Genomic DNA, 26055 nt, shown 5'->3' with positions numbered 1-26055 from the left:
TTTGATCTAATCTGGAGCTGTCAATCAAAGCAGTTCTAAAAGGTTTCAAAACTGCTGGAACTCATTCAAGCTAGAAAAGAGACTCTCCCGAGTGAAGTCGACAGCTCCTAACACTCAAAACACTTCAAAGAGGTCTGGTAACACCTGGGGCTTCTGAAATCAAACAAGGGCAATCCTTACTGTAGAATTGAGTGCTGCTGTGATTTTGACAGTGTCCAGGTGTTCAGCGGGCATAGATTTTAATGTGACCAGGCCTCTTCAAAGGTTTTACAGAAGACAGATAAGGATAAAGAATTTTACCAGCAAGGTACCTGAAATCACTGTCCTAAGAGTTATTAGCAAGTTCTTCAGGGCAACAAGCAAAAGTCCAGCCATGAGAGCCTCATCCTGAGGGGAAACCACACCCCCCCCCCCTCGCAAGGTCAATCCCTTCCTTCCAAGCCCGAGCTCCTCCAGCTTCCAGGTCCCCTGACAGACCCCCATCACCCACTTGCAGCGTGACAGGAGCAGAGGTACATTTGGAGGACTGGAGGCAGTACTTACCTCCTTTACCACCACCACCACCAGAGACCATGGTGCCTGGTTCCCATTTTTCAAGACCAAGATTAATTGGCACCTGCGGGACTTCCCGCTTGGGAGGGGTTGAGGGGAGGTAGGAGCATCCCAGGAGGCACTAATATAGACTTCCAGCCCACTAATTGCATTAAAGTGCATTCAAATCAGCTATAATCAAGTTCTCCCCTGTACAGGACAAAAACCTGATCTGGCCAGGAGACTCGCAACGGGTTCAATACCCAGCGAGAATCCCAATTTGGCCTGATTCAATGGATCATCGGAAATCTTGGCTGGGGCCAAGATTAATGAACTAGTTTGTTAATTAAATTAATGAACCAGAAAGGCAGTTCCCTCCATGAGTGAGAGTGAAAGTGTTTGAGAGAAAATGGGACACAGTGAGGTAGAATGATAGAGTATGAGGGAGAGGGAGAGAGTATGAGGGAGAAAGAGAGAGACAGTGAGAGTATGAAAGAGGTTGACAGCGTATGAGACAGCATGAGACCAGGTCAGAGAGAACGAGAGATAATATGAAAGAAAGTGAGTGAGGGAGTGTATGAGAGAGAGAGTAAGACAGAATGAGAGCAAGTGAGACATAGCAAGCATGAGAGAAAGAGAGACAGAGCATGAGAGAGAGTATCAAACTGTGAGAGAGTAGGAAGAGTGAGAGAATGGGCGAGACATTTTTGATACCTTTTCTAATTTTTTTTATGCTAGTAAACTAAAATTGTGGCAGGGACACAATACGAAGCTTTCTTCCCTGCGACAGAGTTACCCAACAACACTCTAAAAGGACAACAAGCTGCCTGGTACATTTAATTGCCCAGAAGCCCCGAGGAACAAGCTGAGATCAGAGCTGCACTCAGAGTTCTGCAGAACTGTCAACATGGAGGCACAGCGACCAATGGGGACTTGGTGAGCCTTTGCCCAACAGTGGTGTATCAGTAACAGGTAGTGGGCATCCTGTCCCAGGCCGCAGGTACAGGCGAGTCCAGCCTTACAGGCACTGGATAACAAGGTAGTGGGGTGGGAAGTAAGGGGGGGATGTTTTGCACTCAGGTCCCGTTGAATTTAACACACCGACAGCTTTCATCACCAGGTCACAGCCAGGGAGCCAAGAAGGGTGTGAGAGGGATCAGGAGGTGCAAGATTGGAAGGGTCAGGAAGAGGAGGAGTTGGGAAGAGTTGGAAGAGGAAGCAATCTGAAGAGTCGAAATGAAGAGAGATCGGAGAATAGAGGAATAGGAGATGACAGGTTAGGTGGGAGATTAGATGTGAATGGGGCATGTTCAATCGTGGGTTTGGGTTGGGGTCTGGTGAACACAACAGATTAGCTTGGTGGGCCAAGGGAAGGAGTCCAGGCCCCTCTAGCATCACAAGGCATTTCCCTGCTGCATTCAGCACTCCTCCCTTTTAACTGCCTGGTTTCCCTATTTCTGAGAAAATCAGCCAGAATTAAACCTAAAATAGAGCAGAAAAAAATCAGATGCAGACAATCTCATTAAAATATTCAATTTAGCAACCCAGCTCCAGCGAGCGAATTGGTTGCTCACACCCAATCGTGTCTCCATTAAAACTGGAAGTGGACGGGCTCAGGGTGGATTTGAGTGTTTTTACATTTTTATTTCCCACCTAACCTAAATCCACACTTTTTTTTGAGGTGTTAAAATTTCTCTCAAGAGCCATCAGTTAGTTCCCTCAGCACACCCACAGCCTTCTGTTACAATTATGGTTGATGTTACTATTGAACGGAAGGGTCTCAGAATGGAACCCTGGCTCAAATGATCGAGGCCAGAATATTACCACCCTTCAGACCGGTGGGATTTGCCCATCATACTGCAGTGAATGGAGATTTGGCTGGGCGCCAAATTTTTCGACTACGCTGCAGCAGGAGTGTGGCATGAACAGTTGGTAAGATTGTACCCCATCAGTTTTACTTTTTAAAAGAAACATAGATGAACAGAGTCACAGGACTGCCTGCCGATTAACTTTTAACAAGAGAAAAATAAATAATAAACGTGAAAAGTTTGACTATAATGCAATACCCCTTCACTCCAACTTATCTTTACAAACATATATAGATTTTAAGTTCGCCGGTTACAAAATAAGACTTGTGCTCCGATGTTCCCAGTAAAAACACAGTCCCTGTAACCCAACAGGTTAACTCTGGTCAGACAACACCCAGTCTGAAACCAAGTGATATATGTTACCCAAGTGTCTTCTCAAACTCCCCCCACACGATTGTCGCATGAATATTTCCAAACTTCACTCTCAAAAGACGTGCTTTAGAATCTTCTTTCAAACGACGTGATCTCTCAGCTGTTTTCAGCAAGGATCCACCACCAGGATTTCCACCTCTCCTTTTAGTATTCCTTTATCTTGAATTGCCACGTGTGCATTCAAGCTTCCACACAATTTCTCAGGTACTCAGTTCCCAATTGAATACTATTTCTCCAAAGACTGGTATAAGGACACCAACATTACGAATTCCTCAAATATTTCCACCTGCTCATTAGCCAACTTCACCAGGTCTGCACTTCTCAGTTGACTTTAACTTCAATGAACAACGTCCTGTTCCAATTCTAGTTCCTCTTTGTTCCCTTGACTTCAAACTTCTGGGAGCTTTTTTTTTCATTCCCTGGTTTCCAGAACTAACTACCCTTAAGTTTCCAGGATTTGTGTTCTTGCCACTTACTCCATTGTTCTGCATCTGCTTCTAACAGGGCTGACAGGGATATTCTCTCTCTAGCTGGGCACAGTAAGAAATCTTAACACACCAGATTTAAGTCCAATAGGTTTATTTGGCAGCATGAGCTTTCAAAACACTGCTCCTTCATCAGATGAGTCATCTCCACATCACGGCTCTCTCTAGTTGCTAAGCTCCTACTGCCTGAGTTCAGTTAAAATAAAAACAACAGGTACTTTTTCCTAAAAGTGGGCCCTGGTTACTAAGCAATAGGTCATTCTTCCTCCAAGCTGTTATTAATCTTTCATACTGTAATCTCTCTCTACAAACACAGATCACGTAAAATTACCTCTGCTTCCTGACACTTGGCTTGTGTTTCCACACAATCACTAAGTCAGAGGTTGCAAGCGGGTTCACTGGATGGAGAGCCCACGTTAGCCCAAAGACAAGAGGTGTAAACCAACAACCCTACAATCATCCTTCATCGGATGAGAACAGGCCAGGGAAGGTGTCTACTCCCTCTCTTGCCTGTGTCCATCTCTTACCATGCCAGGTGCCTAAAATTATGAACAATTTTTATGAATTTTGAGGGATATTATTTCATCTTCTAGCACTGTTGTCTCTTACCCGCCCATCAAGTGTCAGCAGAATGGAGTCACTCTTGATGTCTCTGTGAATCACACCGTGGGAGTGGAGATAAGTCAAGGCCTTCAATATTGACAGGCAAACAGTAGCAATCTGCTCCTCATCCATCCTGTGCAAGCAGTTAATGCAAAATAATTAGTGAATGCAATCTGTCAGATATAGATTCACAGACGTTTACAGCTCAGAAGGAGGCCATTCAGCCTTTTGGCCTATCATGTTCACGACAATCAACAAGATCTGATTACACAAATCCAATTTCCAGCATTTGGCCTATAGCCCTGGAGGCACAAGTGAATATCCAAATACTTCTTAAAATGAGAGTTTCTGACTCACCACCCTTTCAGGTGAATTCTAGGCTCCCGCCATAACCCGAGTCAAAATATTTCTCCTCAACTCCTCTCTTAGCCTTCTGCCTCTTACCTTAAATCAATGCATCCTTCTGCTAATGGAAAAAGTGCTTTCCTATCCACCCTATCTATGGCCCTCAATCTTATATACCTCTATCACATCTCCTCTCAACCTTCATTGCTCCAAAGAAAACAGTCTTTCCTCAGAGCTCAGACCCTCCAGCCCAGGAAGTATCCTGGTATATATCTCTGCACCTTCTCCAGTGCAATCACATCCTTCCTATAATGTGGTGACCAGAACTGCATGCAATACTCCACTTGTGGCCTAGCCAGTGTTTTATACAGTTTCAACATGATCTCCCTGCTCTTGTATTCTATGCCTCAGTTAATAAAGGTAGGTATCCCATATACCTACTTAACCACATGATCTACCCTCCTGCCACCTTCAGAAATTTTTGGACACGCACTCCAAGGATCCTCTGATCTTCAGTACTAATCAGGGTCCTACCATTCATAATGTAATTTTTGCCTTGTTAGTTAACCCTCCTTGCACATATGTAGAGTGTGTGACTGGATCAGACTAACACCTGCAGGGAGACAGAATGTGACTATGTTAGAGTAACATCCAGAGAACAGAGTGTGATTGATGTGGGAGTGATATCTTTTGAGGACAGAGTGTGACTAGATCGGAGTGACTCTTCAAGGGATAAAGTGTAACTAGGATCAGAGGAAGAGAGTGACTGGGTCGGAGTGAGTCCTTGAAAGGGCCAAGTGTGACTGGGTCAGGAATACATATAGTGTTGAATTGCAACCAACCCAACTGTTCAATGCTTATCCTTCATGTGAGCAATACTTCTAATTCAATCTGTTCTCCGCTTAGTTACTGAAATAGTATTTTTCTATTCAGTCAATCTCATTCCTTCATATTTTAAAATATCTTTATCAAATCAGCCCACAACCTCCACTGTGTGAATGAACAGTCCCAGCTGATCAGGTATTTCTTGGTGTTTGTATTGTCTCACACCAGTGAGGAAGCTTATATTAGGAACAGTAAATAAGCTACAGTAGCATTAGGTAATGATTAGGTTGACTTTGAGTGCAAAGAGTAAAGTGCTGACAGGGTGCCAGTATGTCTACACAGCTGGAGTAAATTCAGGATAAGGTTATGATTGTGTGTGAGAAATGTCTGGAAGGATAAGGAAGTGCTGACAGCATAACCAGCCTGACCACATGAAGCATGGGAAATGTCTACAGTGCAGTAAACAGCTGCAGTGCACACATACAAGATGGAAAGTTCTTTCGGTGACTGATGTTCTTACATGCTCACCTTTCATTGACCTTCCATATTTAACTAGATAAAGATGGTGGACACAAAGAACCTGGAAGCACACTAAATAGTCTTAAAGAGACTACTATAAATGGTACACCGATTGAGTGCATGAATATCATTTCATTAATAGCAAGACATCTATCTCATAAATCTGGCTTATGTTCATTTGATAGTCAAGGAATAAATGATGATCAGGCAACCCCATTTCAAGTCCACAAGCCCATACTGAAATAAGGACAGTCCTAACACTAGTGAACCTGTGCTGCATCCTCCATATTCCCACAGTGCAAGTTCTACATACTGAAACCTTACTGCCACTTACACCAGCAGGATCTTACTGTCCTGCCGACAGCTCACCCCTGCTATGCATTTCTCAGCAGCGAGAGGTGCGTTCAACAGGAAACCCCATGACAATGGTGGGACCATAAGATTCTGCTGTCAGCAAATAGCACACCAACTCCAGCACGGCGAAACACAGCGTGGAGGGGGAATAAAACACTGATCACCATGTGCTGGTCAAAATTACATACATTACTCTGGTTCACCATTACATTTTGACAGTTCAATTCTGATAATGGCACAAACACATAATCTAACTTAATGGAGTGGATGCTGTGAGAGTACCTGGCAAAAGTGATGATATCAGTGAGTGCCCCACCCTGCAGGAGCTCCATCACAACCCACAGTTCATCCCCAACCAGATGGCTGCTGTACATCTCCACCACATTGTCATGATGATAATCTCTCATTATTACAACCTGAAGAACAGAAAACAAAGAGGTCACTCAGTGATGGGATCTGTGAAGGAAAAGTGATACTACTGAAGAACTGATCACACCTTGCTCTCTGCCACTAACCTCCTTTCACTTGCCACAAAACAACCAGGTCAGGTGGTCAGTTTGTATCTCTCATCCACTAATCCCCTCACTCTCTCTATCCCTGACCCACCAATCACCTCCTTCTCTCTATCCCTGACCCACCAATCACTTCCTTCTCTCTATCCCTGACCCACCAATCACTTCCTTCTCGCTATCCCTGACCCACTAATCCCCTCACTCTCTCTATCCCTGACCCACCAATCCCCTCACTCTCTCTATCCCTGACCCACCAATCACCTCCTTCTCTCTATCCCTGACCCACCAATCACCTCACTCTCTCTATCCCTGACCCACTAATCCCCTCCTTCTCTCTATCCCTGACCCACCAATCACCTCACTCTCTCTATCCCTGACCCACCAATCACCTCACTCTCTCTATCCCTGACCCACCAATCCCCTCACCCTCTCTATTCCTGACCCACTAATCCCCTCACTCTCTCTATCCCTGACCCACTAATCCCCTCACTCTCTCTATCCCTGACCCACTAATCCCCTCACTCTCTCTATCCCTGACCCACCAATCACCTCACTCTCTCTATCCCTGACCCACCAATCACCTCTCTCTCTCTTCTCTGACTCAATCACTTCTCACTCTATCCCTGACCCACCAATCCCCTCTCTCAGTATCTTTGACTCACCGATCCCCCACACACAGTATCTCCAACCTACCAATCCTTTCTCAGTTCTACATGCCCCTTTCCCAGTGATTAGCATGCTCAGGTGTCTGTAAATCTGAGGTGGACATTGCCCCAGTATCCCCAGGAAACAGGAACCCTCGGCCTTACCTCATTGAAGAGCAGCTCCCGTCGCTGCTGTGTCCTCAGGTCCATCCTTTTCACTGCCACCCTCCGTCCTGTGTGCTTTTCAGTTGCGACACACACAATGCCTGTGGAGCCCTCCCCGATTTTACTGAGAGCCTCCAGGTGGTTTCTGGGATCACTCTGGTCAACCACAGTTGCCATGGCACTCCGGAATTCCTCATGTGTAACTCTGTGTCCTCGTCCAGATGGACTGATTGGAGGTTGCTGCTGCTGAGGTGGGCTGAACTGTGGAGAGCTGTGTCTGTTCAGGCGAGTGCCTCTCGGGCTTGGCTGTTGTTGGGTGATGATCCCTTTTGTTGGGTGAAGGACTGAGCTTGATGCTGAGACAACCCCTATCTCTTTTTGCTGGGTGCTTGCTGCCACAGTTTGCCTCGGCCTTACTGCACTGTTCTGAGTGATTTCTCCATTGTGCCTGGCCTGTTTGTTCATCTTTGGAAAAGATGAAAACAGATAAAGTGTTCCACCAAAAAAAAATTATCAGGTAACACAGAAAAGGCCCTTTTCAACAGGGAAGCAGAGATGTGGTGATATTCTAACTGAACCAGCAATTGAGAGGCCCATTTATGCGTATAACAAACAACAAGGGTCCTGGTCACTGTGGTATTCCACTGGGCACTGGTCTCCAGTCACTCAAACAGCCCTCTACCGTTACCCTTTGTATCCTATTACTAAGCCAGTTTCAGGTCCATCTTGCCAAGTTTCCCTGAATCCCATGTGCTTCAACCTTCTCAAATCCCAAGTGGAGCCTTGTCAAAAGCTTTGCTAAAATCCAAATAAACTGCATCGACTACACTTTCCTCATTCATACACTCAATCATATTTTTTAAAAATTCTATCATACTCGTTAGGCATGACATCCCTCTGACAAAACCCTGCTGATTATCCCTAATTAACCCATGTCTTTCCAAGTGGAGATTAATTCTCTCCTTCAGATTTTTTTCCAATAGTTTCCCTACCACTGACGTGAGGCTCACTGGTCTGTAATTTTCTGGTGCATCTCTTGAGAAACTGAAACAGATTAGCCATCCTCCAGTCCTCTGGCCCTTTCCCCCTAGCCAGAGAGGAATTAAAAATTTGTGTCAGAGCCCCTGCAATTTCCTGCCTCACCTCCTACAGCCACCTGGGATTCAATTCTTCTGGGCCTGGGGATTTGTCCATTTTTAAGCCCATCAGAACCTCTGATACCTCATCATTTCCAATATCAAACTGTGCAAGTTCCTCACAGTCCCTTTTCCTGAATTTTGTACCTACGTTTTCCCTTTCCTGAGTAAAGACTGATAAAATGTATTCATTTAACACCTTTCCAATATAAGAACTAGGAGCAGAAGTAGGCCATCTGGCTCCTTGAGCCTGCTCCGCCATTTAACAAGATCATGGCTGATCTTTTTGTGGACTCAGTTCCACTTACCCACCCACTCACCAGAACCCTTAATTCCTCTACTGTTCAAAGATTTATTTATCTTTGCCTTAAAAACATTCAACGAAATAGTCTCAACTGCTTCACTGGGCAGGGAATTCCACAGATTCACAACCCTTTGGGTGAAGAAGTTCCTCCTCAGCTCAGTCCTAAATCTGCTCCCCCTTATTTTGAGGCAATGCATTGCAGTTCTGGTTTCACCTACCATTGGAAACAACCTCCCTACTTTTGTTTTATGTATTCCATTGATAATTTTATATGTTTCTATATGATCCCTCTTCATTCTTCTAAATTCCAATGAGTATAATCCCAGTCTACTCATTCTCTCTTCATAAGCCAACCTTCTCAACTCTGGAATCAACCTAGTGAATCTCCTCTGCACCCCCTCCAGTGCCAGTATATCCTTTCTCAAGTAAGGAGACCAAAACCGTACATAGTATTCTGGGTGTGGTCTCACCAGCACCTTATACAGCTGCAGCATAATCTCCCTGTTTTTAAACTCCATCCCTCTAGCAATGAAAGACAAAATTCCATCTACCTACTTAATTACCTGCTGCACTTATAAAAAACTTTTTGTGATTCATGCACAAGGACTCCAGGTCCCTCTGCACAGCAACATGCTGCAATTTTTTAATAATAATCCATTTTGTTGTTATTTCTACCAAAATGAATGACCTCACCACACTTACCAACATTGTACTCCATCTACCAGAGCTTGCCCATTCACTTAGACTTTCTATATACTTCTGCAGACATTTAGTGTACTCTGCATACTTTAGTCTACCACACATCTTAGTGTCATCTGCAAACTTTGACACATTGCACTTGGTCCCCAACTCCAAATCATCTATGTAAATTGTAAACAATTGTGGTTCCAACACTGATCCCTGAGGCACACCACTAGTCAGTGATCGCCAACCAGAAAAACACCCATTTATCCCCACTGTTTGCTTTCTGTTAGTTAACCAATTCTCTATCCATGCCACTACATTAGCTGTAAGATCATTCTCCTTTATCTAATGCAGCAGTCATGTGTGTGGCGCCTCATTGAATGTCTTCTGGAATTCCAGATGAGCCACATCCACCGCGCTGAAAATCCTCAAAGAATCCCAGTAAATTAATTAACATGACTTGCCTTTCATGAACCCGCGCTGCGTCTGCCCAATGAGACAATTTCTATCCAGGTGTCTGGCTATTTCTTCCTTGATGATAGATTCAAGCATCTTTCCCTACTGCAAAAGTTAAGCTAACTGGCCTATAGTTACCTGCCTTTTGTCTACCTCCTTTTTTAAACAGTGGCCTCATGTTTGTTGTTTTCCAATCTGCCGGAACCGTCCCAAAATCCAGTGAATTGAGGTAAATTGAAACAGAGGCATTTGCTATTTCCTCTGCCGTCTATTTTAGTACTCTGGGATGCATTCCATCAGGGCCAGGAGACGTATCTACCTTTAGCCCCATTAGCCTGCCCAACACTATCTCTTTAGTGATAATGATCGCTTCAAAATCCTTACCTGCCATAGCCTCCTTATCATTCATTTTTGGTATGTTATTTGTATATTCCACTTTGAAGAGCAACGCAAAATACTTCTTCAATCGCTCGACCATTTCCTCATTTCCCAGTATTAAATCTCCCTTCTCATCCTCTCAAGGACCAATGTTTACCTTAGCCACTCTTTTTTGTACCATCCTTTATTTCTTTAGATATCCATGGCTGATCATCCCTTTTCCTGCAGTCTTTCCTTATCACTGGCATGTACTTTTGCTGAACACAATGAAAAACTGCTTTAAAAATCCTCCGTTGTTCCAGCATAAAACCTGCCCTCATCCCATTGTACTTTCTTTTGTTTAAACACAAGACACTGTTATTGGATTTTACCTTTTCACCCTCCATCTGTATTTTAAATTCTACTATACTGTGACTGTTCCTTCAGGAGGATCTCTAACTGTAAGATCATTAATTATTCCTGTCTCACTACACAGGACCAGATCTAAGATAGCTTACTCTCTCATAGTTTCCTCTAACACTATGTAATGGAACCTATCAGGAGTGCATTCTATGAACTCCTTCTCAATGCTGCCTTGGCCAACCTGGTTTGACCAATTGACATGTAGATTAAAATTCCCCATGAAAATTGCCATACCATTTTTACATGCATCAATTATATCTGCAGCTTCACACACACATTGCCCACTTAGTCTCTAATGGGCCCTCCTCTTTTCCCGGTTAACCTCTTTCCCTTGGTGTATTCACAACATGTCTCAGGATTCTCCTCAATCCTGTCCTTTCTCATGTCCCCTGTTTTGCTCCTCTAATTGCATCCCTCTCGCACTTCCTACATTCTTCTAGGGCCGCAGTGGAATTGCTCCCTTGGACTTGTTAAAAGCATTTTTCTTCTTCCTCATCCAGTCCCAAATTGTCCTAGATATCCAGGATCCCCTGAAAATATTGTTCCTACACTTCCCCCTATAGAGAACATATTGGGCCTGTACCCTCCCCAGTCCTGTTTTGAGTGCCACCCCTGCTCCACTGTGAACTTTCCCACAAAGTGCTGGTCTACCTCTGCCCGTATGCTGAATCTGAGAATATATTGCATTGTATCCAATAGTACAATGGATCCACCATTATATCAGAAATGCCAGCACTCAGGATTTGCTAAGATCTACTAGTATATAGGATATGTTTGGAAGCACTAGCACACCAGGTCTGTAATAAAGTGGATCCACCAGTATACTGGATCAAATAATATACTCAATCCATTAATATACTGATTCTACTAGTATACTAGAAACACTAACACATTGGATCTGTTAGTATACCGAGACCATTACTACACTTGATCCACCAGCTAACTAGATTTGCTGATACACAGGATTTGTTATGATACTGGATATAACAATACACTGGATTTATAACCATGCTGGATAAGCTACCATGATGGAAATGTTAGCAGAATGGATCTACTCATATACTGAATCCACTAGTACACTGGAACCACTAATGCACTGGATTCACATACACCAAACTGACTAGTATACTGAATTCATTAGCACACAGGATTCAATAATATACTGGAAATGTAGGTATATTGGATCAGCTAGCACACTGGAATTGCTATTGTACCAGATCTGCTGGCACACCGGATTCTCTGGTTCACAGGAAACTGCAGTGTGCCAAACTAACCAAAATAATAAAAGCAAAATACAGATGTAGGAAATCTGAAATAAAAACAGAAAATGCTGGAAAACCTCAGCAGGTCTGGCAGCATCTGTGGAGGAAGAAACAGAGTTAATGTTTTGAGTCAAATATGATTCTTCTTCAGGTCTGAAGAGAGGTAAAACAGTGATGAATTCAATGCTGTTGAAGAGAGGCGGGGGCAGGTGGAGAAAAATAGAAGGTCAGAGAAGTTGGGAGCTCAGGAGAGCTTTGACAAATATGTCAAGAACACAAGACAAAGGCAGTGGTAATGATAGTGTTAAAGATTGAGGCAAGTGCTGATAGTATCATAAAGATTAGATAGCAGTATGTGTTAAAAGCAGAACAAGGGTCAGAATTCTCTGAAAGCAAAACAGGTTACAGACAGGCCCTGTGGGGGCTGGGTAAATATATATCTATCAAAACTGAGTACAGAATTCAAAGTCTGAAGTTGCTGAACTCAATGTTAAGTCCAGAAAGCTGTAAGATGCTTTCATAAATATATTTCTTCCTCAGCGACTGTCTGTGTCTCCAACTTCCTCCACTTAAATTCCAATTGAAGTTCCATCCTTCATGCTTTGAATCCATCCAGGATAACAGGACTCTCCAGGATATATAACATTCCCACTGCATCCCGAGATCCACCCTTTGTGCCCACACTACTATATGTACGCACTCGACTTGTCTCTCTGCAGCAGCACTGACTCACCCTATCTCAAAACTGTGCTAGTTCTGGTTCCATTTCATTCTTTGTCTCTCTGACACCTTAATAAGAAACTATGGCTGGGATTCTCCAAAAAAAACTAAGTGCCCAATGGGTGTGAAAATGGGAGTATTTCCTGTCTGTTTTTTGGGGGTACTTATCAGAATGAATTCTGACACTCCGTGCATTGCAAACTGCCTCAGCATAATTCACTCTGATAAGTGGTAGCCAGGGCCTATTCCAATCTTTACCCCACTCTCATCTTCACATTCTCCGACACTTCCCTTCCTTGAATTCTGTCTCTGTTTCTGGTGATAGACTATCAATATTCATTACAAGCTCAGTGATGCCCATTGCGACGTTGACTACAGTTCCGCACACCCTTCTTCCTGTAAAGACTCTACCGCATTCACCTAGTTTCTCCACCTCTGTCACAGCTGTTCCAATGATGCTACCTTCCAAAATGGCACTAGGGACATGTCTTCCTTTTTCCTGAGCCAAGGCTCAGTGTTTGATAGGACCCTCAACCTTCTCCAATTCATCTCCCACCCTTCTGCCTTTGCCTCTTCCCCCCTCTCCCTGGTCCTCACTTTTCACCCCACCAGCCTCTACATCCAAAGGATCATTCTCTGCCATTTTGGCCAATCCCAGTACAATGCCACCATCAAAAACATTGCCACTTATGTCACCCATCAGCATTCCATAGGGACTGTTCCCTCTATGCCATCCTGGTCCATCCCAACACCTCATCCCCTATCCACAACATCCTTAAAATGTGGAGGCTGGTGCAATGAAAAGTGAGGACATAGGTTCTGTGGTGTAACACCTGCACTTATACTTCCGCCTTCCTCACTGATCAAGGTTCCTTCCAGCTTCTTTCAACTTAATCTGCTGCATTCTCTGCACATAATGCATCTCCTCCACACTGGGGAGACTAAACACAAGCTGAGTGACTGCTTTACAGAACACCCTCACTTGGTCCTCAGGAATGACTTGATCTTCGTTGCCATTTCAACTCACCATCCTGCTCTCATGTCCACACCCGTCCTTGGCCTGTTGCAACGTTCCAGTGAAGCCCAACGTAAACTGGAGGAAAGCACCTCAACTTCCGATTAAGCCTTTAACAACCTTCCGCAATTAAAGTTCAACAAATTCTGACTCTGTCTTCAATTTTTTCCCCAACCCCCACAGGGCCAATTTGTACCTTGTTCTTTTAGAGAACTCTGACCTTTGTTCGGCTATTAACACTTAGTGCGTAAAAATCAGACCTGCTTCAGTCTTTAACACTATCTTTTTGTCTTGCGTCTGTTGGCATATTTGTAAAATCCCTCCTATGCTCCCACTTATCCCTGACTTTGTATTTTGTTCCACCTGCCTCACCCCCTCTTCAACAGCATAAAATCCATCACATTTCTAGCTCTCTTCAGCTCTGAAAAGTTAAGCGACTTTGAAACATTAACTCTGTTTCTCTTTCACAGGTGCTGCCAGACATGCTGAGTTCAAACTAACCAGTATATTGAATCAATTAGTACACTGGATCCACCAGTATATTTAATCCACTAGCACAATTGTTCAATTAGTAAATTTGATCCACTAGTGCACTGAATCCACACTGGATCTGCTAGCACACTAGATGTGCTAGTGACTTGATTCCAGCAGTATACGGTTCTACTAATACCCTGTATCCACTTGTACACTGGTTCCACTATTATATTGGATTTTCCAGCACACATGATTTATTAGTACACTGAATATGTTGGGATAATGGGTCCACTAGTACATCAGGTCATCTGTACTTACTAGTATACTGGATCCAATAGCACATTGGATATTTTCATACACCAAATCCATCAGACTAACAGTCATGATTCACTATTATGCAAGATCTACTAGTATACGGTGTGTTAGGATAGATAATTGCTCATGTGTAAATCTATTAGTATATTGGATCTATTGGTATACTGGATTCACTGTTATACTGAAATCCCTATCATACTGGCTTTGCAGCACACTGGATGCAGTAATACATTGGATCTGCTAGCACACTGGAACTGACGGCATACTTAATTCACTTCAGGAGGAGAGAGTGGCATAGTGGTAATGTCAGTGGACTAATCCAGAGGCCCAAACTAACATTCTGGGGATAAAGGTTCAAATCCCATCACGGCAACTGGTGGAATTTAAATTTAGGTAAATAATCTGGAATTGAAAAGTCTCAACAACAGTTTTTATGACAGCCAACCATTGTTGGCTGTCATAAAAACGCAACTGGTTCACTAATGCCCATGAGGGAAGGAAATCTGCCATCTTTACCTGATCTGGCCTACATGTGACTCCAGGCTCACAGCAATGTGGTTGACTCTTAACTGCCCTCTGCAACAGTGTGACAAAGTCTCTCAATTCAAGGGCAATTAGGGATGAGCAACAAATTCTGGCCTTGCCACTGACAACCACATGAAAGAATAAAAAAGAACTATACCGGATTGACTTGCACAGTAGTCCCATATGTACACTGGATCTGTAAGCCACTGGATCCACCAATATATTGGATCTGCTAGCATTCTGGATCCATTAGTACCAGTTCCATCAGTACGTTGAATCCACTAGCATACTGAATTAGTTGGACACAGGTTCTGGAACACTGGAAGCACTATTGTCTGGATCTGCTATTATACTGGATCACTGCATCCATTGGTACACCATATATATTGGTATACTGAATCGATTTGTCCACTGGATCCCCAAGCATACTGGATCCATTAGTGCACAGATCTATTGGTATGCTGCATCCATTGGCGCGCACTAATCACCAAGGTCACAACTCACTTCTCTTGGATTCTGATAGATCTATTCTGATTCGTGGTTAATTCTTCACAACTTCACCTCTCAATTTTTCAACAACAACAACAATGTGTATTTATATAAAATCCTTACCATGGTGAAATGTCCCAAGGCATTTCACAAGTAGTATCCTGCAACAAAATTTGACACCAAAATTTTTTTCACAGAAGAAATTACATCCAATAACTAAAATCTTGGTCAAAGAGGTAGGTTTTTGAAACTATTTTAAACAAGGAAAGAGAAGTAAAAAGGTAGAGAAGTTTAAAGAGAGAATTCCAGAGCTTAGGGAGGTGGTAGCTGAAAGCACATCCGCCTATGTTGGAGCAATTGAAGGCGGGAGTGCACAAGAGGCCAGAATTAGAGGAGCACAAGTATCACAAAGAGTAGTGAGGCAGGAGGAGGTTACAGAGAAAGGGAGGGATAAGGCCAAAATGGGTCTTGAAAAGAAATGAGCATTTTAAAATAGAGTAATTGATGAACTGGAGTCATTGTAGGTCATGAGTATAGGTGACTGGAACTTGGTGAAAGTTAGGACGTTGGCAGCAAAGCTTTACATGACCTCAAGTTTGCAAAGTTCAAATATGAGAGGCTGACCAGGAATAAATTAGAATAGTCCAGTCTGGAGGTAACAAAGTCATGAACGAGCTGAGACAAGGGTGGTGTTGGGTGATATTGTAGAGGTGAAAAGATGTGGTCTGATTGAATTGAAACTCAACCCCTCTCAAAACTCCTGGGATCACTCACCGTCCATACCTGTCTCCAAGGTTGTACATCAGCTGATTGGTGATCCAAGCTGATTCCACTTCATCTTCAATTTCATTCCAGCCTACGCCTCTGATTTTCACTTTGGACTCTTTCTTACTGTCTCTTCACTACCTCGTCTTTACGATGCTTATCTTTGTCATGCCTAAGAGTTTCTCTATGTCCATTCACATGCTCATTTTGGCTGTCACACTGGACTCTAGTCTATATTCCTTCTCCTTTACTCTTGGGCCATTCTCCCTAACTTTCCATCACTTAGTCAGGCCGCTTTTCATTTCTCCCATCTTGCGTACTTGGGGCTCTACAAACCCTTCTACTCTACCACTGTTCAAGACCTCTCTCAATCTTGGATAAGCATCAAGCTTCCCTCTGTGCCTCTTCTGTTATGCTCCCAAGGGCTCATGAAGGCACTTACCACTGCCTTCTTACAACTGCCCATCCTAGCCAGTCTTCCAGCTCAGTGAGCTCTCATTACCCTCTACCCATCTCCCTCCAGAACGTACATTTAATTTGGAATAAGGCCCTTGCAATCCATGAGTTTACTATGGATGACTGCAACAACATCTTCACCTTGACAGAAATCTGGCTGAGGATTATGACACCTCCCCTGAAATGAAGCCTTCCAGACTAGATATACCTTCCACAGATTGCCCTGCGTCAATGAGACAGTTATCACCAAATCACTCCCTGTTCTGTCCCTTGATGCCTCAAGCACCTACTCTTTCATTGAGCTTCTTACTATTAATCCCTCTCAGCTCTCCTTCATCTTCATTCTCTAGCACCCCCCCAAGTATCACCCAAAACTTCTCACTCAATATCTAAGATTTTCCTCCCTCTGCATTGAGCAACTTCTCATCCCATCTGATTCCAATCTCCATCTCAACTCTCCTGGTTCTTCTTCCTCTGAATTCACTGACCCTCTGTCATCCTTTAAGCTCTCCCTTTATACAAGCTCCAATAGTGAAAGATGCCTCTCATGTTCACAGACAAGAGCATCTCCTGACACCTTTTTGTATCCTTTGACACTGACACTCTCCTCTCTCCTAATGTCACTTTTTTCTGCATTTGGCCCTGGAGTAAACTTTCCCTCACATCACCAACAACAGGATTAAGGACAGGAAGATGTTAGAGAGGGTTTAGAAAAGATTCATGAGAATGGCTTCTGGGATGAGGAACTTCAGTTATGAAGGTTGATTGAAGATGTTAAGATTGTTTTTCTTTGAGAAAAGAAGGTTGAGAGGAAGTTTAATTGAGTTATTGAAAATCATTAGGGGTTTGAGCATGAATAGAGAGGGAGAAGTTGTTCCCACTTAAAGGATCGAAACAGGAGGACGGAGTTATAAAGTAATTAGAAAAAGCAAAAGTGATGTGCGGAGAAACTTTTTACATAAAGAATGAAATGCACTGCCTATGAGTATGATGGAGACAGATTCAATTGAAACATTCAAAAGGGAATTGGGCTGTTATCTGAAAAGGAAGAATGTGCAGGGTTACAGGGAGAAGGCAGGGGAATGGCACTTGGTCAGTTGTTCATTTGGAGAGCTAGTGAACACATGGAGGGCCAAATGGCCACCTTCTGCACCATAACTGTGCATAACGGTAGCACAGGGGTTAGCACTGCTGCTTCACAGCTCCAGGGACATGGGTTCGATTCCCGGCTTGGGTCGCTGTCTGTGTGGCATTTGCACATTCTCCTCATGTCTGCATGGGTTTCCTCCGGGTGCTCCAATTTCCTCCCACAGTCCAAAGATGTGTGGGTTAGGTTGATTGGCCATGCTAAAATTGCCCCTTAGTGTTCTGAGATATGTAGGTTAGAGGGATTAGTGGGTAAATATGTAGGGATATGGGAGTAGGGAATGGGTGAGATTGTGGTTGGTGCAGACTCAATGGGCCAATGGCCTCTTTCTGCACTGTCGGGTTTCTATGTTTCTACAATAATTCTGTAAATACCAAAACCATCCAGCCTTTGGCACTCTATTCACCACAATATTTCTGCAGTTGTTGATCTTAATCACTCTCCTACTTACACTGTCAAAACCCAACTCAAATTCACCACCGTCTCTTTTGACTGCCTCTGATTGGTCAGACAAATTGTACAACATCCCCTGCTGGATGAGCAGAAATTTCCTTCAATTAAAAATTGGGAAGACTGGAGCTGTTGGGCGTGATCTTACAACAAAAAAATCCTACAAGCCAAACAAGCAAGAAAATGGGAGAATATTGCACTGGTTTTCTCAGTGAGCTATGGCTTGCAATCTTATGGCACTTCATAAAAATTTCTACAGTGCAGAAAGAGTCTGCACAAACAACAATCGTACCCAGGCCCATACTCCACATATTTACCCCGTTAATCACTCTAACTATGCATCCTGGGACACTAAGGGGCAATTTAGCATGGCCAATGCACCTAGCCCGCACATCTTTGGACAGTTAGTGCAAATAAAATGCTCGGATGCAATTCTCTGGGGGGGGCGGCGGGTTGCCTTAGCTCGTTGGTGAGGGTGAGACTGCTGCAGAGCGCTTAGGGTGCCATTCTGCAAGCGTCCAGATCTCCCAGTGTATTGAACACCAGGATCCCCCCACCCTCTAATTGCTCCTTGTGCCAGTCCTTCCCCTCTCCCCCGCAAATCACCACCCCTGCAGAGACCCTCCTTTACCTCCCTCCTGTCATAGCTCCAGCCCCATTCAGGCTGCACCCCCCATGCAGGGCCCTGACACAGTTATGTTGCCCGATGGGCAGTGCCAGGGTGCCCAGCCAGCTAGGCTGGCACTGCCCCATGGGCATTGCTCGGTCCTGCCCCTGGCCACCCAAGGGCTTCAATGGCCTCCGATTCCCCCTCTCATGCGTGAGTGTCTTGTAATTCTCCTTCTTCTGGTTGCTGGGGCCTCCTTGGTAGAGAAATGGGTTAAAGTTTCCAGCTGATGGTGGGACTCGAGTGGCAACTCAGGTGAGGCTGGAGATGAGTAAGTCTGATTTTTTGATGAGTCCAAGCACGGTGAGAATCCTTGGTTTATTGGCTCTTATTTTATTTGTGTCAATATCCCTTATTTTGCTTGTCTGTATAGGCAAGGTTAGCAGCTAGTTTGAAAATTCATGCTGAGAAGGTGTGGAGATATTGTAGGTTTATACCTTCCCTGTTGGAAGGTATTCTGTTCTTCTTGGGGTCCAGGGCAGGGGGGGCAGGTAAGTTTAGATACCTGGGTTTTGCGTTCTCCGCACCATTCCCATGAAGCTATATCATGCCATGTACTCATGGCGTTCTCCTGACATGCACGCCCGCACACCAACAATGACAAGGTCCTATTTGCTCCCAACCCTGTTAGTTTCAAGAAAATGGTGGGCATTGACACTTCTAAGCATTTTTTCATTTCAGTCTGCTAATTTGAATGCATGGTACCTTTTAAATTTATTTGCATAGCCACAGTACTTGAAAAGAGATATTAGTGAGTAGGCTGCACAGTGCCCTTCTGAGTGCAACACACATTTGCAGCTTAAATAAACAATGATAGTGGGCTTTCTCTAGTGTTTTTTGGCCTTTTGGCTCAGGTCAAGCATAGGATCAAGTGTGATATCAGGTGTAATGTCTGTTTTTGTCAACTTGGATCTAGAATGTCTCCCTTGCTGGGACCATAAATTGGATTCAATTTGAATTGGCTTTTGAGCAATTAAGGAGAGGGATTAAAATTGGTTTTCTAACTCTGAGAAAGGAATTTTATTTAAAAAACCCTTCTGTAGCATTGGGTTACAACTGAGTTGTTTGTTCAAAGCAAATAACTGGAGCCCATGCAGTTTCTTTAGTAAGAGCATGAGTAAGCTAGTTGAAGCTCTGCAAGAGTTATAGAATCATAGGATTGTAAAATGATTACAGCACAGGAGGAAGCCATTCAGCCCATTTTCTGTACTAGCTCTCTACATGAACCATTCATGTAGTTCCATTCTCCTGCCTTTTCCCCTTAGTTCTGTGCGTTCTTCTCTCTTTAATGACCCAATTCTCTATGAAAACCACGACTGAATCTGACTCCATCACACTCTCAGGCAACACATTCCAGCTTCTAAACACTCAGCATGTAAAAACATGTTTCCTCTTGTTGCTGTTGCTTCTTATGCCAACCGCCTTAAATTGGTGTCCTTTGTTTTTCGAACCAATGGGGACCTTTTCTCCCTAACTACTCTGGATAGGGTCCTCATGATTTTGTAAACCTCTATCAAATCACTTCAATCTTGCCAAAGGAGAACTGCTCCAACTTCGCCACTCTATCTAGGTTAACTAAAGTTCCTCATCTTTGGAAACATCTCGTGAATCTTTTTTGTACCCTCTCTAATGCCTTCACATTCTTTTTGAAGTATGGCAACCAGAACTGGATGTAGTGCCCCTGTTGAGATCAAATCTGTAGTTTATGCAAGTTTAACAAGTATAACAAGTTACACAAGTGTGATAGGAAGGGACATCATAGAATCCCTCAAGTGCAAAATCAGGCCATTCAGCCAATCAAGTATGCACCAACGCTCTGAAAGAGCATCCCACCCTCCACCCTATCGCCACAACCCCACGCATTTACCTTGGCCAATCCACCTAACCGGAGCACCCAGAGGAAACCCATACAGACATGGGGAGAACATGCAAACTCCTCATAGATAGTCACTCAAGGCCAGAACCAAACTTGGATCTCTGGCACAATGAGGCAGCAGATGTGCCACCATGCCGCCAAAATGGAAAGTAATAAGGAAGACAAAATAAATCTTGGCATTTATTGCTAATGGAATAGAATATAAAAGTAGTGAAGTGTTTCTGCTACTGTACAAAACATGAGTGAGACTGCACTTAGAATATTGTGTATAGCTTTGGTCCCCTTACTTGAGGAAGGATGTAGTTGCATTGGAAGCAGTTGAGAGGAGGTTCACTCAACTGATTCCAGAGATGAGAGGGTTGACTAACAAAGAGAGATTGGGCCTTTTAAGCCTATACTCCTGGAGTTTAGAAGAATGAAAAGAGATCTCATTAAGGTATACAAGATGTCAAGGGGATTGACAAAGAAGACATGGGGAGGATGGTTCCTCTTGTAGGGCAATCTAGAACAAGAGGTCATAGTTTTAGAATAGGGGGTGGCAGATTTAAAACAGGGATGAGGAGAAATTAGTTCTCTCAAAGGATCGTGAGTCTATAGATATTACTACCCTAGAGCATAGTGGATGCTGGGACCTCAAATAAATTTGTGGAAGAAGTGGACACATTTTCAATTAGTAAGAGTTTGAAGGGTTATGGTGAATTAGAAAGGAGGCCGAGATGAAATCAGCCTTGATTGCGTTAAATGATGGAGCAGGCTTGAGGGGCTAAATCGCTTACTCCTGCTCCCAGTTCTTACGATTCTTAACAAACCTTCTATTATATTCTATGCCCTAATTAATAAAGCTTTATTAACTGCTCTGTCAAGCTGTCCTGCCATCTTCAAGGATTTACGCACATATATTCTCAGGTTTCTGTACTCCTACATTCCCTTTAGAATTGTACCCTTTATTTTACAATCTCCTTTGGCATTCTTTCTACCACACTTCACATTTCTTTGCATTATGTGCCACTTGTCTGCCCACCCCACCAACCCGTCAATGTGCTTTTGAAATTCATCACTATCCTCATAGCTTCCAAGTTTTGTGCCATCTAGAACTTTTGAAATTGTGTCTTCACAAGTCTGGGTCATTAATATATATCAGGAAAAGAAAAAATCCAAACACCAACCCCTGAGGAATCCCAGTATTAACCTTCCTCCAGCCTAAAAAGCAACTGCACTTTGCTTCCTGTCACTTAGCCATATCCATGTTGCTACTGCCCTTTTTATTCCAGTTTTCTTTCTTCACCCCACTGGAGCCAATAATTTTACCATAATTATTAAATTCAACTTCCTTCAGTAGGATTTGAACTCACAACCTCTGGTTTGCAGGCCTAGAATGGCTGATTTAATGCAATTTATGATTTAATGCATTTAATGCAATCAAGGCTGATTTCATCTCGGCCTCCTTTCTAATTCACCATAACCCTTCAAACTCTTACGAATTAAAAATGTGTCCACTTCTTCCACAAATTTATTTGAAGTCCCAGCATCCACTATGCTCTGGGTTAGTGATATCTATAGACTCACGATCCTTTGATGGATGTGGTCTTTCTTGATTTTCAGAAGGCGTTTGACAAGGTACCTCACAAGAGGTTATTGCAGAAGGTCAGGGGGCATGGAGTTGGGGGTAGGGTGTTAGCGTGGATAGAGGATTGGTTGTCAAATAGGAGGCAGAGAGTGGGGGTCAATGGGTGCTATTCGGATTGGCGGTTGGTGACTAGTGGAGTGCCCCAGGGGTCGGTGCTGGGGCCTCAGCTATTTACCATTTATATAGATGATCTGGAGGAGGGAACCGAGTGTATGGTGTCGAAATTTGCTAATGACACCAAGATTGGTGGAACGGCAAATTGCGCGGAGGGTGTGGAGAGTCTGCAGAAGGATCTAGATAGGCTGGGCGAATGGGCCAGGAACTGGCAAATGGAATTTAATGTTGGCAAGTGCGAGGTGGTCCACTTTGGTAGGAATAATGGTAGGAAGGACTATTACTTACGTGGCGAAAAACTGCAGCAGGCGACGGTGCAGAGGGATCTCGGGGTCCTTGTGCATGAGTCGCAAAAACCCAGCCTGCAGGTGCAGCAGGTGGTCAGGAAGGCTAATGGGATGCTGGCCTTCATAGCGAGGGGGATTGAATATAAAAGTAGGGAGGTCTTGCTGCAGCTGTATAGGGCACTGGTGAGGCCGCAGCTGGAGTACTGTGTGCAGTTTTGGGCGCCGTACTTACACAAGGATATTTTGGCCTTGGAGGGAGTGCAGAGGAAGTTTACTAGGCTGATACTGGAGTTGAGAGGGTTGAACTATGAGGAGAGGCTGAATAAACTAGGCTTGTACTCGTTAGAGTTTAGAAGAATGAGGGGAGATCTCATTGAGACATATAAGATGATGAATGGGATGGATAGGATAGAGGTGGAGAGGCTCTTCCTGCCCAGAAAGGACAGTAGAACTAGGGGGCACAGCCTCAAGATAAAGGGGGGGCGGTTTAGAACGGAGTTGAGGAGGAACTTCTTCACTCAAAGGGTGGTGAATCTCTGGAATTCTCTGCCCGTTGAAGTGGTGGAGGCTGCCTCGCTAAATATTTTTAAGACGCGGGTTGATGGGTTTTTGATAAGCGAGGGGATTAAGGGTTATGGGGAGAGGGCGGGAATGTGGAACTGAGCCATGACAGATCAGCCATGATCTTATTGAATGGCGGGGCAGGCTCGAAGGGCTAGATGGCCTACTCCTGCTCCTATTTCTTATGTTCTTTGAGAGAACTAATTTCTCCTCATCCCTGTTTTAAATCTGCCACCCCCTATTCTAAAACTATGACCTCTTGTTCTAGATTGCCCTACAAGAGGAACTATCCTCCCCATGTCTTCTTTGTCAATCCCCTTGACATCTTGTATACCTTAATGAGATCTCTTTTCATTCTTCTAAACTCCAGGAGTATAGGCTTAAAAGGCCCAATCTCTCTTTGTTAGTCGACCCTCTCATCTCTGGAATCAGTTGAGTGAACCTCCTCTGAACTGCCTCCAATGCAACTACATCCTTCCTCAAGTAAGGGGACCAAAACTAAGCTACAAAGGCCTATCTCCTTCTTGGGCCTACCTCCAACTATCAATGGAAAATAAAAAGCACTTTTAGAGCAAGTTGACATAATCTGTCTCATATAAATGTAATTGCCTTAGAGGTAAACCGAAGCACTGATATTCATAACTTCAAATCCAAGCAATCCCAACTTCCATACCTGAGTTTGGATGACTGATGTTACCCCTGCTGAGGTTTCTGGTGAGGGGACTGCTGTTGGACCGGTGTTGAGCGGATGTTCTGTTGTGCCATGTTCTGGAAGGTTAAAGGAGGTGCATGAGCTTGAATCTGAGCCACGGTCTCTTGCCCACTTTGGGCTGGACTGAACAAAGAGGCAGGACATGGGTCTCCAGCCAAGACTGTTCCTTCTCCCTGATCTCAACCTGCTTGCCACATGTGACTGGGCAAGACCTGCAGAGATTCCATTTGGTAGGACAGCGGTGTTCTGGGATTCGAGTGAAAGACTTGGTAAATGATGGATCGAGTTTGTCTTCTGTCGTTCATACTCCAATGAGGGGATGGACAAGTTCATGTGACCCTCGTTCCCATTTTGTTGCAAATTACACTTTTGGAGGCTCAATCTATTTGTGAAATTCCCATTCTCTCCTTTACTCCTTCCAGGGTGACCCCTGGAAAAGATCCTGCTCCAGCGCCCTGTGGAATTTCGCTGCTTTTGCAGCATCTCTTGGGGGCTGTTTTCCTCGATGCTCCTCAGTGAGCGCTCTTTTCTCTGGGACGAGCACACAGTGTTTCTCCGTAAGGAGTTGGACCTTGTGACTGAAAGTTTCTGCAGATCAGATATCAGCCCTGTGATGTAACCATTGATTCCAGGGGTGTTTCCTCGGACGATGGGCTGTGCAAGAAAAAAAAACAATTTAATTGAGGGAGGAAGCTTGCATCATAATCAAAGTCAAAGTTGAGGGATAGTTTGCATTTGCATTTCCAATCCACAGGTCTAAATTCAAATTGGATTGGTTGAATCTTAAGATTTGACGTTGCTGGGTTGTAACAAATTAGAAACTGTCTGTTTAATGGCCTAAACAGACCAGAGGGGGAATGTGTCCAGTGAATTTTAATACAAAACAGGCCATTCTTTCCTCATTTGGTTTTCCAGTTGTTGGGCAGATATGAATATCCACGATACTGCCCCAACTAACAGGGAAACCCCCACAGGACGAAGCCCTGTTTAATTGGTACAGAGAGACACTCACTCCCTGCAGGTACACACATTAAACCCCCACACAGCGAGACTCTGATCAGTATAGAGTGAACATTTCCTTCCTGGAAGAACAATCACTTACATAAATCCCTACAGGACAAGGTTTCGCTGAAAACGGTGGGTGAACTCTCTCTCCATTGTGGCCACACATAAACCCCCCCCAGAGTTTGATTCGTACAATTAACTATTCACCTTCCCCAACCCTGACACTGATTTTCAAACGCCCACCGTTGGGAACTCACCTTGGCCTCTCCCCTCACGCTCAGATTATCAGCCGCTAACTTTGTTAAGAACAAGATTACGTACTTCACTGATGGTGCTGAAACAGGACTAGCCTCCTGGGTCGGGGGATGCTGCGATACTGGAGTCTGTGACACATACACATTGTACTATTCCACGCTGAGCAATGAGGTGTCAGTACTTGAGCAGCCCTCCAATCCTTGCCTAATCCTCCCACCACAGGCATGAAGCATGAGGAAAACAACCTGAGTCACTGTAAAATTCACACTCAGTTCTAGGTTGCTCCTCCACCAATGGTGTCCAAATAAAGGAAAAACCTTCCCAGCGAAGGAAGAATCTCATCAACCCTACAGAATTCATCCACGTACTTGCACAGAGTGCATACTTACACATAAACACATTTATATTCACACAGGGTCACATGCTCGCATGCACTCACTCACATGCACTCATACATACTCACATCATAAAAAACGTACAGACTCAATCATGCTCATAATTCACAATCTTCCAAACACAAGCTGATTCAGGCATAACTGGCACATGCCCAGAGATTGTCATTCACATTTACACATGCACACTCATGCATTACCACACCCCACAGCGACACTGATACACATTAATACTGACACACACTGACACATAGAACCATCGAATCCCTACAGTGCAGAAGGAGGCCATTTGTCTGCACCAAAGCTCCAAAAGAGCATCTCACCAAGACCCTACCCTTCGCCCCATCCCTGTAACCCT

The 26055-nt window shown here is 44.0% G+C and overlaps 1 protein-coding gene across 1 annotated transcript in view; it reads right to left on the bottom strand.

Annotated features, from left to right (window-relative positions):
• The window catches only part of LOC145352276 (serine/threonine-protein kinase PAK 4-like), a 64984-nt gene that overhangs the window by 18147 nt on the left and 20782 nt on the right, over nt 1–26055 (bottom strand). The window contains exons 3-6 of the mRNA XM_080202018.1: nt 24007–24699; nt 7224–7688; nt 6185–6318; nt 3866–3992 (exon numbers count right to left, since the gene is read on the bottom strand). Of these exons, the coding sequence (XP_080058144.1) occupies nt 3866–3992; nt 6185–6318; nt 7224–7688; nt 24007–24699 (1419 nt within the window). The remainder of the gene's footprint in view (nt 1–3865; nt 3993–6184; nt 6319–7223; nt 7689–24006; nt 24700–26055) is intronic.

The sequence above is a fragment of the Carcharhinus amblyrhynchos genome, chromosome 14, assembly GCF_965287045.1.
Source record: "Carcharhinus amblyrhynchos chromosome 14, sCarAmb.v2.hapA, whole genome shotgun sequence".
NCBI classification, from domain to species: domain Eukaryota; kingdom Metazoa; phylum Chordata; class Chondrichthyes; order Carcharhiniformes; family Carcharhinidae; genus Carcharhinus; species Carcharhinus amblyrhynchos.
Note: the sequence above shows the minus strand (reverse complement) of the source record. Positions and strands in the feature narration are given on the sequence as shown.